Here is a 12,990-nt window from a genome sequence, read left to right as displayed (position 1 = left end):
TAGAAATAGAAGATAATAATCTGTCGCCTGATAATAGTATAAACCTGTTACAATCAGCACCACGTGATGATAAAGGTTTACAATAGGATTTAAAAATTGTATCCGGGTATAACAAAAATAACATCTGAAACTGCCTGATGATAGTTAGCCCGTTGACGTCTAAGGCAGATGCTTGCTAGAAGGCTTTTGATTTTATGGACTTTGCCACGATTATTATTTTGAAACTCCAGATGTTTCGACGACTTTACAGGCGCTATGCTAGTGGGAGATTCCTCGGATTTGAAAGTCATGGTTAGTTCCGTAGAATCAAAAGTTTTCATGGTGATCGTGAAAGTTTAAAAATTTACATTGCAAGCAATATCTACTGAAGATAATTCTTGGTTGAATTCTGGAGTAGACTGATTATGGAAGTAGCTCAGAACTCTACAGAATATCACAGCTGAATAATACTGTTTTCAAGCAGTGTTGGGGTGAGTGAGGCGAGAGAGCACGTGAGGGGATTGGGGTGGAGTCACCAACGTGCTCCCATTGCTTATGGTGTTGCAAACGTCCATAGGCTGCGGTAATCGCTTACCACCGGGTGAGCCGTACGCTTATTTACCGATCTCGTTGTATAAAAAGAAAAAAACTAGTTTTCGACACTATCTTTGAATCTCCCAGATTTTTTTATCACCACAGTGACCGAAAACTGCTAAAAAGTAGTTTTATTTGGCTGTAATATTGTTGTACTTTTCCATTCAATCAATCTACTTCAAATTTTGAGCAAATTTTTTTCCTAAATCTTACCCTACTTCTATCACAGGTTTTAAATTTTTTATTAATTTCCGTATTTACACAATAAGTAACAGGAAACAAACAAGAAACAATTAGTTTCTAGATGTAATTTGCCCCAGCGGTTTTATTGCGGATGAAATAACGCCACCCCAACATGCAATGCAGTAAGTAATAATTGTTTAACATAAGGCATGATAGACTGTGCGTATTACATAACAGTTGGCAACATGTCGTAGGTTTTTAAAAATATAAATACATTTCCTGACCTTAGTTGTAAAAAGATTAATGTTTGTTTTAATTTAAGAGTTTTGTCTATGTATATACCTAAGTACCTATCATATATTATCAACGGTGGCTATGAGAGGACATTTGCATGCTGTGTCTATTTTTGAGTATGCGTGAGAGGAGTGAGCTTTTAATATGATAGGAGTTTGGGGTTATGATTCTGGTGAAATAGAGAAAGTTATAAATATTGTTTTTGATGTATTTAATGTAACAGTATGTGAAAGAAGCCAATCCTATATAGAATTATGACCTACTTTAATTTCTGTCTGCAAACGTTATCTTTTGGGTGTGCTGGAAGAAATCTCTTATAGGGATAAAGACATGACAAATATATTATGTTATAATTTTGTACGTATAAAAAATTGAACAGGTCATTTTAATGTACTATAGCTTAAACTTACGTAATCTTTAGCTAGAACGCAAAAAATATTCTATGAAGTGAGTCACGTTTGAAGATTATAACGTGCAATTAGTAATTGTAGATTAAAATAATAATAGGCTTATGAATTCTTAAGATAATATATATCGTGATTTATCAAATTCAACCTGATTTTATAATAATAATAGTAGTTACGGCTCGCGGTTTTTTCCACTTTTCATCCACCACAACCACGGGATACTAATTATGGTTATTTGTTTTTCTGGATCTACAGCTGTTTACGTACCAAATTTTACTTATAGCCATAATATTTTACGCAAAAAGGCATGGAGATGGAGAGGGCATAATAGAAAATGTCCAAAATCTGGAGCAGCTCGTCTAGGGGAAGTACCTCAACCTTACAGAAGATTACATTTAAATGACACTGTTTTTCAAGCATTGTCGTGTTTCTGGGGTAAAGTGACCAGAACTCTTATGCGATTTGGGGGTAGGGTCAGCAACGCCCTTGCGATGTTTCTCGTGTTATAGGCATCTATAAGCTACGTCTACAAAGCCAACCTTCGGTCACCAACCCGCGTGCCCAGCGTGGTGACTATCGGCAACACACATGAGTTCACACCATTTTGAACATTAGCGTTTTCAATTACTTTTAACACTGTAGTGAAACTTGGTGCGTCGATAACTGCAGAATAAAACATCCAATAACAGATCCAGTATAACACATAGGCTATTTTTTATCCTGATATTTTCACGAAATCGAGAATATCGGGTGAAATAACGAAAAACACCCAATACGTATATACGAGTATGTACTTAGATGTATGGATGTATGTGCGGAGTATGTTTGTATGTTTACGTCTAAGTATATCTCATATTTGTATTAAACTTATATACCATTTTAATTGATAATATTTTATGGTTAGTTTAAAGAGCAATGTAAATAGAACAATTAAGTAGATAATCGCAACACAATACTTGTTTACATTAGTATCTAGAAAGTAAGGTTCGTTTGAGTCTACTATTGTCATCCGAGTATTATATATATCATTATTTGTGATTGGTAATTCGTATCCATAGGATAGGTTTGCCAAGTGTGGACCCAAAACTGTAACATGATTATTTTTAACAATCAAATATGTTTGTAAATTATTGCACAGCTGAATCATTAATAACATCTCGACTAGTGAAGTACCTCGACCTTACAGAAGGTCACACCTAAATAATACTGCTTTCAAGCAGTGTTGTTTGTTTGTGTGGTGATTAAGGTAGCCAGAGCGCTTACGATGTTTGTGGCGTTGTAGATGTCAATAGGCTATGGTAATCGCTTACCACCAATTGAGCCGTACGCTAGGTTGCCGATCTAGTTGTATAAAAAAGAAGATGTAGGACACCTTACTCCTTCAAATGGATTACCACGGATGATTTGGTGATAGCTACAATCGTATCGAATCTGGAAGAATGTTCGCTGTAATCATTTATAGTCTTGAACAGCTTAAGAATATTGTTACATTGTAACAGATGAGAGTAACTGATAATTTCGCAACCCGGTCCAGTATGAGTAAGTGAAGTAATAAATACATTTAATTCTAGATAATACTAATTGTTTGCGAAAATATTTTATCACGATAGACAAAAATTCCATTAATTATATATTTCGAAAGAGAACAATATACGATTTCATTTACACATGATAAGAAAGTAATCAATGTATAAATATATTTTTATTGATACTATCGAGGTAGTAGGAGAAAGACGATCAATGCAGAGGTCGTTGTGAAGTTTTTCAAAATGTGTCAAATAATTTTCGTTTTTATACTGTTATTGGTGACAACAAAAGCAACGGTGTATAATGAGTTAGAATTTACATCGGCTTTTGACAATGAGCTATACGAGAGAGTTATAGATGATCAGAAGTGTGAAGAGCAGTTGGAATATTTGGCTAGAAATTTTTCGGTAACTCTGGAATGTAAGTAGACTGAAATAATATTTTAATTTTTTTGACTTGAAATATGCCAAATAGCAACTAAACGTATATGTTTGGTTTAAGTAAAAAAAATACTTTGCGGGTTAAATTCTGGTTACTGTTTTTTAACTATAAACAGGCATTTGACACGTCTCCGTCGTACAGAGTGTATCTTGAATTGAAAACTTTTTCTTAGATTTAATATATAAAATTTACGCAGACTACACAGAAACTTCTTGAAATATCAATAATCATAAAAATTAACTCAAACCATTAATCGCACAATATACTCGTAATTTGTTTTAGATATACCGTCTTATTTTTGCCAATATTTATGAAAAACGAAATAAAAGAAAAGTCAATTACAAAACCGCAATATCTTCTTTTTGTTAAATTAACAGTTAGTGTTTTGTGTAATCTATACTAATTAAATTCTTTCTAACGTTTTGGAACTTCTACTTTAGTTATAGATTCTAGTGGAAAAATTCCAAATGGTATCCTACTAGGAAACTTGGCGGACTTTGGAAACTATCATCAATGTCTTGGAATCGATCATTTAACGGACGATTTACATATAGAAGGAAAATACTGTATGATAAGGGTTCCATTAAATCTGGGAATTGGATCAATCGCTCCATCAAGATTTTCAAATGTTGATGATAATTATTATGCGTCAGTATTTGACGAAAAAATGATCGCCAAACTAAATCATCTTAATAGAGTGAAGAACCAAGCTGATTTAATGTTGAATGGAAAGACCTTATCGTCGTCCAGGTAAATATAACTAAAGTTGCAACAATCATCATCATCATCATCATCATTACAGCCTATACAGTCCACTGCTGGACATAGGTCTCCACATGTTTACGCCAAAAATAACGTGAACTCATGTGTTTTGCCTATAGTCACCACGCTAGGCAGGCGGGTTGGTGACCGCAGGGCTGGCTTTGTCGCACCGAAGACGTTGCTGTCCGTCTTCGGCCTGTGTATTTCAAAGCCAGCAGTTGGATGGTTATGCCGCCACCGGTCGGTTTTTTAAGTTCCAAGATGGTAGTGGAACTGTGTTATCCCATAGTCGCCTCTTACGACACCCACGGGAAGAGAGGGGGTGGCTATATTCTTTAGTACCGTAGCCACAAAGCTAGTTGCAACAAGCAGAAATAGTTAGAATAGCAGTTTTGTGAATATAGGAACCGCAAGTAAATGTTCTCATCTTTTCAGATCGTCTACTCCTGCTTTAGCTTTGACATTGGGCGTATGTGTTCCTAAAGTATGCAGATCAACGCAAGTTTTCAATGTCTTGTATAACAGTAGTTTCGCTATTAGCGAACAATATTGCCGTTTGCCTAATGACAAACCTATGAGTGCGGCAGATTATGTGGCTATGTAAGTAAGATAAATTTAATCGCAGCAATAAAATCATATATTACTGCAATATGTATTTAATTTTAAATTTAATAATTACAGTGTTTTAAGACAATTTTTTTTTCTTATTTTATAATGCTATTGATTTATAATTAAATAAATATAAATATTTCTTTTTCATTTCTCTGTTTATTTCAGCGCAATATTTTCAGTAATATTACTGATAACTATAATAAGTACATCCTATACTGGTTATCAAGTTTTTGTATTGAAGAAAGGTAAGACTTCATTATTATTAAAAATAGTTTACACCAGAAATAAGCATCCAAGATGTTATTATTTGATTTTAATAAATATTGACATCATACACACACGGTCATCTGTTCCTAAAGTAAGCAAATTAATGCTTGTGTCACAGGTAACAGCCGACTGGTATAGCTACATATTTTTTTCGATAAACATACATAAATAATACATATATAAATAAGCATATATATTACACCCAAACTCGGGGTGGGAATCGAATCCAAAACCCCCAGAGCAGAAAGCAGGGTCACTACAAACTACGCCAACGGGCTAGTCGATTTGTTACTTGCGTTAAATAGTTTTATGGTTTTAATTTTTCTTTTCCAGAATATTCTGAACTCAACCCATTTTATAGTTTATTCTCAGTTCAAACTAATAGCAAAATGTTGTTTTATACTAAAAACCCAACTGGGACAATAGAATGTATGGATGGAATCCGCGCTATATCTATGTTCTGGGTGGTTGTTGGTCACACTTACTTCTTAAGCAATCATTTGTACCTAACTAATGGCATAGCTGCCTTACAAGTAAGTAAAAAAAATATTTAATTATATTTCAATGTAATAACGATCATCATCATCTTCCTGCCCTTATCCCACTTATGTAGGGTCGGCACAACATGTTTTCCTCTTCCATTCCTCTCTATTATTCGTCACTTCAGTGCTTACTCCTTTCTTTCTCATATCCTCACTCACACAATCCATCCATCGCTTTTTCGGTCTGCCGATCGCTCTTCGTCCTTCGACATTCATCCCTAACATTCTTTTACCGACATAGCGTATGTGAATCAATGTAATAACGATATAATCAGTAAACTTGATATGAACTTATGAAATCTAGCATATATTTCTTCTTTATCTATTTCTATTTCACTTATCAATTTTATATCAATTAAATTTTTCAGTGGTTCAGATTATTCACTAGTGTTTGGGTAAACTCGGCGCCGTTGGCTGTCGATACGTTTCTCACGCTTAGTGGATTGCTCTGCGTTTACACCGTTATCGGGAAGATAAATCAACGTTAGTATCAAAAAATATTTGATTACATTATTTCAATACGATTAAATTTATAATTTATACTTATGATGCAATTGTGTTTGTTCAAAAACGTCTTATAAACATATATATAACGTTTAATGAATCATTGAAATTGCTCCACCCAGTCAAATGTTCTGAGGATACATTTAAAAAAACAATCAAATTGAGAACCTCCTCCTTTTTTGAAGTCGATTAAACGTTAATTAATAGTTGGAAGAAATCTCTTACACGGATTAGCACAATCATTATACGTGAGTCTCCATGACAAATGTATTATGTATTTAATTATGTACATATAAAAAATTGTTAAATAAAATAAATAAATTAACGAAACCGGGTATGGTTAGAGTTCATAGGTCGAGTTGGGTCACTGGGTACGTCGAGTAATAGTAATAGAAATGCAATTTTTTTTCATTATTTTTCTAGCAAAATAGACAATAATTTGACCTTATTATATGATGGTAACACAATCGGTCAATTTATCATAAATGTCTTTTTCGTTTTTTTTTTTTCATTTTTCTTAATGAATGTTTTTTTTTTTTTTTCTTATTATAGGCCAGTTTCTAAAAACTCTGCATCTTTTTTATTTAAACCGTCTTCTCCGGATGTTTCCACTCTTGGCTGCAGTGATACTTCTCCAAGCTTCTTTCATCCATAGATTATCTGATGGTCCAGTGTGGACAAATGTTGCAACAGCAACAGAACAATGTCGTATACGATGGTGGGCAGCGTTGTTGCATGTGCAGAATTATATTCGACCTTTAATTATAGTGAGTTTTAAGTAATTTTATAAATATAACTAGCTGGCGTTGTTTTGCCACATATGTTACTAACCCCCCAATCCCCCCTCTCCTTTAGCTTAGGGGTATGAAAATAGAGCCGATTTAAGAATCTCAGAAAAATTTTCTGTGCATATCGAGTAGATCCTCAGATCTACCCGATATGCACCGAAAATTTTATAAAAATCGGTCCAGCCGTTTCGGAGGAGTATGATAACTAACAGCGTGATACGAGAATTTTATATATAAGATAGTATCCTTCTTCGACATAATTTTGTCTATTATCATCAATATTTTTTGTTAACATAAGTTAGTTTTAGCGACTAATATTTTTAATCTTAAGGAGATTATAACAAGGATTGTTCAAGGAAGAGTCACCTCAAAAAGTTACACATAAAAAAATGGAAACAGACATAACGCTTATACAATTTAGAGTCGCTTGATTCCATAACATTTGTTTTTTGTTTTGCAGTGTTTGGGACCGACTTGGTATTTGTCAGTGGATATTCAGCTCTACGTCGTGAGCCCTTTAATTCTTCTGTGGTTGTTTGGTAGCAAAATTTTCGCTTGGTGTTCCCTTGTTGCAGCCGTTTTCATATCGTTAGGTGTAACAAGTGCTTATTGTTTTATATATAACTTCCGCGGCTCTGTTATTAATCCATTGTGAGTATATCTTCATTTTGAACTATATTTTAGATTTTACGATATTTTCTAACGAAATTAATTATTAGCGATCCTACCTTGAAATAGAGAAAAAAATAAAAATAAAAATTTGCATGTATTAGAGTAAAAAAGGACATGGGTTCATAAGCCCGTGGATGTATAAGACTTGTTAAAAAAAAAAAAAAAAATTATTAGCGATATTATTACGTTTACTTCGTCAAGCTTCAGTGGGTTAGCACGAACGAAAATACCGTATACCGAAAAAAACTACTAAACTATACTATTGTATCGCTTCAGCCAGTAATAACCCATTGCTGGGCATAGGCCTCTTTCCCCATGTAAGAGAAGGATTAGAGCTTAATCCAGCACGCTACTCCAATGCAGATTGGCGGATATATTCCCTATAATATGAATAGGGATCGCTATCATGTTTACATGATAACAACCGGAACCAGCAGCTTAACGTGCTCTTCGAGGCACAGTAGCTAGATCCACAAGAACTGCACAAACACCCAGACCACGACAATCATCTGTATGGCCAATACAAATGTTTGTCATGTGCGGGGATCGAACCTACAACCACCAGCGCAACTACCACAAACCAGTGCTCTGACCGTTGCACCAACGCGTCGTCGTTGCTATTGCTAACTTAAATCTATTTTATTGTATTAAAAAATAAAATTCCAAACATATCTACCGTGTCAAAATTGAAAATAAAATTGTCATTTTTCAAAACAGTAGATTTTTAAAATCTAGCCTTCAATGATTATATTTTGATAAACGAGAATTAAAATTAAAATTTGCATTTGTTAAGTTCAGTTCTTATTACGTTGTAAAATTATCAACATACAAAATGCTGCTATTGAACACCATTGACTCAGTACAACTTCAGTTAAGCTGACTCTACTACTGAATGTATAAATGGCGTTTCTTGATTAAATTGTTCATAAGTATTTATATGCCTTGATGATTTTTTGGTAAGTTTTAATATGCCTTTAATTTCATTTAAGTCGAGCAAACGAAGAAAATTATCTGGCAGATTTTTACGTGAACACGCTAACGCGTGCTGCCCCATTTTTCATTGGAATGGTGTTTGGATACCTCATGCAACAACTTAAAGAGAAAACACTTCAATTAAAACAGGTATTTATCATTTTTACTACTTATTAATTTTCATTTATTTACTTTACAAAGTGGGTAATAATAATATTTAAATGTAGTTAGACATAATTATAATTTTTAGCCTTACCTTATCGCCTCAACTAACAAAAAAATATCTTGAATATACTGTAACAAAAATAAATGATGGTTTTGTAGTCATTTTGTTATTTTTTTAACTACTAGGTCAGCAAACAAGCGTTCTGCTCACCTGATTGTAAGCGATTACCGTAGCCTGCAATATCAGAAGAATCGCAAATGCGTTGCCAACCCAAGCCATATTCGCATGCTATCCCAAATCCCCCCAGGAGCTCTGGTCACCTTACTCACAACAGGAACACAAGACTGCTTGAAAGCAGTGTTATTTAGCTGTGATCTTCTGTAAGGTCAAGATGCTTTCCCAGTCTGGCTGCTCCAGATATTGAGCAGGAAATTTCCTGAGGTGTTCGTCTGTCAACTCAGTTGCTACTCAATCACGTCACAATTTTGATGAAATCTGGCACAAAGATAAGTTTTAATAGCTGTTACAAGTCAAATTTATTATTAATTAATTTTGAACTTCGACTTCGCTCTGGTGTAATGGTATGTTTGCCGTGAAGGTTCTCAAACACCGGCGATTACTGGTTTCATTTCTGCTTGTGATGGACATTTGTACTTAGACAAATATTTTTTCCCTTCTCGGTATCTGTCTTTGTGAGTCCCCCACGATGCCTTGGGGAACATGTAAAATTGTCGGTTCCGGTTGTTATCACAGACACCTGATAGCAATTTTAACTGAGGTAGGGCACAGCAGGAATTTCCTGCTCAAAATACGGAGCAGCCCGACTGGGGTAGTACTTCGACCTTACAGAAGATCGCAGCAAAATAATACTGTTTTCAAGCAGTATTGTGTTCCTGTTGGTGAGTAAGGTGACCAGAGCTCCTGGGGGGATTGGGGATTGGGTCGGCAACGCGTTTGCGATGCTTCTGGTGTTGCAGGTGTTTATAAGCTACGGTAATCGCTTACCATCAGGTGAGCCGTAAGCTTGTTTGCTGACCTAGTGACATAAAAAAAAGCAATCGATTAGTTTATGAAGTAATACGATAAATGCATTTAATATTTTCTTCCAGAGCTTTATAGCGGCGGCATGGGCATTAGCATTCGCGTTTATGGCCTTCTGCATTTTCAGCGTATACCCAGTTTTGCAAGTCGATTATGATAATCAAACATTTGACAATATTCTCAATTCGTACATGAGAAGCATATGGGCATTGGCTTTGGGCTGGTTAATCTTTGCCTGTCACCGCGGATATGGAGGTAATATATTATATATTTGTACATTGTACTATATCACATAGTATTAGAACATATCCTACGTCTTCTGATATAGAAACTTTTTTATCAAATTAAATATGTATCTAATATAAACACGCTCGTCTGTTGCTACGATAAGCAACTGAATGCTTGTGTCATATGTAACAACCGACTGATATATATGTTACGCTCAAAGATCGAAAACGCTCATTGAGCGGAAAAATAGCTCACAACGCGATGTGGTCACAGTAAAACATCTACATAGCGAAATTCGTGTTATGGCTCTAATGAAAACGCGCACGATGCGTTGTGGCAATCAAAGAAAGACCAAATAGCGAAATTCGTGTCGTGGCTTACATGCTATTCGATCTCAACGCGTTGTGGCAATGAAGAAAAGCCATGACGCGTTCTGAGCATTCATTGTGTTAACCATATCACGACGGACAGGTTGTAACTTGTCGGTGTCGGCTCGGGTGCAAAGACGCATTGAAACATCAGTTTTATTCAGTGGTCGTATCATGACGTGGTCCCATTTAATTTAAGTAATATAAGTAATCTTTGATAACGCGGATATACTTGACTATTTTGCGTATACTCACGTTGTATTACTTGTCGAAATACAATTATTTTAAAGTCGATTTAAAGCACTAATTTCCTATCACGCTCCTATGATTTGTCATTGATCCCACAGGTCCAATTAATTGGTTTCTTTCACATCAAATATGGAAAGTACCTGCTCGGATATCATACGCCATGTTCCTCATACACTACCCCATTATAATGGTCGCGAATGGCAGTATGACATCACCCTACTATTTCACAGATGGTCATACTGTAAGTATAACATACATTTTTGTACACCTATACTGATAGACCACACAGATAGACCGACACACATTGATATTTTCTTTTAATTTGAATCTACCTTCTTGTCAAAAGTGATTCTACTATTAATAGATCACAGTAAAACATATATATATATATATATATATATATATATATATATTTATCTTGTCATATTTAGTATTTTATGTTGTTGCGAGTGATAGTAAACATTTTGTAAATTTTGATATGTGATTATTAGCCTCATGAGTGTATGTAACAGTGATTTGAATGTTTGACTTATATTGTTATACATTTATTGTACTATTGTTTCGTTAAATAAATAAATAAAAAAAACACAGATAGACCATTACCTCGATGTTGCCTGGAAGAGATCACCTTTTTAGCGATAAGGCCACATTTTGTACGTTGTTGTACTTTACTATATTCTTGTATTACCTTTTTTTTTGTTTTGGTATATAACATTTTTGGTATTTTCAACAAAATTGCGATCTTAATATGGTGTACTAAGATTGGAATTGAAATTATATTCTTAATCTCTATACTCCTATAAAATTTTTTAAAACAGCCATCGCAGTTAAATAATACTGCTTTCAAAAGTTTTTGTATTCTTGTGGTGAGTAAGGTGACCAGAGCTCCTGGTGGGATTGGGGGTAGGGTCGGCAACGCGCTTGCGGTGCTTCTGGTATTGCGGGCGTCTATAAGCTACGGTTATCGCTTACCATCAGGTGAGCCGTATGCCTGTTAGTCGACCTAGTTGTAAAAAAAAAAATCATTTAATCTTAATCGGTTACTTTAGAAGCTAACTTTAAACACTGTTTATGCAATAATCTCTTTTGCGTGATTGTTATATTTAAATATACTTGTATACTTTCAGATATATCGTGCAATGTCTGATGTAATGTTCACGTTTGGAGCAGCGCTTGTTCTTTGTATTATCATCGATATTCCTTTCTCCATTCTGCTAAAATTTTTAATCGGGAAAGGTCAGTTTTTTTTAAATTTTTTTTTTTGGAGTTTACACATATATCTTGAGTGCAGCCATACGATGTGACGTAATAGCTGATACACTGGAAATGACGCTTTATATTTCTTTTGGCTGTAAAACATAGGCTTAGTAGCATACAAATACTAACTACACCTATACGATTAGCAATCGTAAATTCATGTGTTGATGTTAGTTTTTTTTTGTTTTTATTATATTTAATTTGATTCATATAATAAAAAAAATAAATGATTAAATATCACGGCAGTTGTAAAGAGTAAACGTCAATCTTTGACAGAGCTGAGACACCATCACTTCAGCCTATCGCAGTCCACTGTTGAACATAGGTCTCCACAAGTTCGCTGCAAAAAATGGCGTGACACGCTGGGCAGGCGGATTGATGACCGCGGGGCTGACTTGTCGTACCCAAGACGCTGCTACCCGTCTTCGGTCTGTGTATTTCAAAGCCAGCGGTTAGATGGTTATCTCGCCATCGGTCGGCTTTATAAGTTCCAAGGTGGTAGTGGAACTGTGTTATCCCTTAGTCGCCTGTCACAATACTCACGGGAAGAGAGGGGGTGGCTATACTCTTTGTTGCCGTAGTCACACAGTCAAGCTGAGACACGCACTTGTTTATTTTTATTATTTGAAAAATTTAAACAATGATTAAAATTATGATTTTTTCGTTTACAGGTAAAAAGTCTAACAGGAAACCTAAGTCTGAATCTCAAACAATAATAGTAAAAATCACTGAAAATGAAGAAAAAGTAAATTAATTGTAAATTAGTGAATATTAGTAATTATGTACTTCGTTCCATGGCTTAATTGGCTAAAGCACCGACATGGTCAGTCGGAGATGCAGGTTCGACCCCCGCCGGAACCGTCAATATTTGATATGATATTAAAAATTACTTATGTATATTTGGAATATTTTTATATCTAATATATTATCTGGAAATAATTTTAGTTACTAGCCATAAGAGGAAGAATTTAAAAATAAAATACTTAATTTTTTATTTGTTTTACTATTTCGCGCTTTTTAAACCCTTTAAATAATTTTAAGTAATATTATAACCTGTATATTCTACAAACCGTTTCTTCTCATGGAAATATTTCCTAAATTTTACTGAGTTCAAGAAAAGGATGAGATTTCAATCCT

The 12,990-nt window shown here is 34.6% G+C and overlaps 1 protein-coding gene across 1 annotated transcript; it reads left to right on the top strand.

The window, feature by feature from the left end:
* The first annotated feature begins 3,226 nt into the window (after window positions 1-3,226).
* On the top strand, window positions 3,227-12,675 carry LOC123656196 (nose resistant to fluoxetine protein 6-like). Its single transcript, XM_045591900.1, has 13 exons — window positions 3,227-3,404; window positions 3,866-4,175; window positions 4,623-4,787; window positions 4,965-5,044; window positions 5,400-5,599; window positions 5,977-6,091; window positions 6,665-6,879; window positions 7,361-7,551; window positions 8,562-8,694; window positions 9,820-10,006; window positions 10,695-10,837; window positions 11,724-11,832; window positions 12,525-12,675. The coding sequence occupies exons 1-13, from the start codon at window positions 3,227-3,229 to the stop codon at window positions 12,605-12,607; spliced, it is 2,109 nt and encodes a 702-aa protein (XP_045447856.1). The 3' UTR covers window positions 12,608-12,675.
* The last annotated feature ends 315 nt before the right edge of the window (window positions 12,676-12,990 follow it).

Source organism: Melitaea cinxia, chromosome 9 (genome assembly GCF_905220565.1).
Source record: "Melitaea cinxia chromosome 9, ilMelCinx1.1, whole genome shotgun sequence".
Taxonomy (NCBI): Eukaryota; Metazoa; Arthropoda; class Insecta; order Lepidoptera; family Nymphalidae; genus Melitaea; species Melitaea cinxia.
The sequence above is the reverse complement of the archived record's forward strand: the minus strand, read 5'-3'. Positions and strand labels throughout refer to the sequence as shown.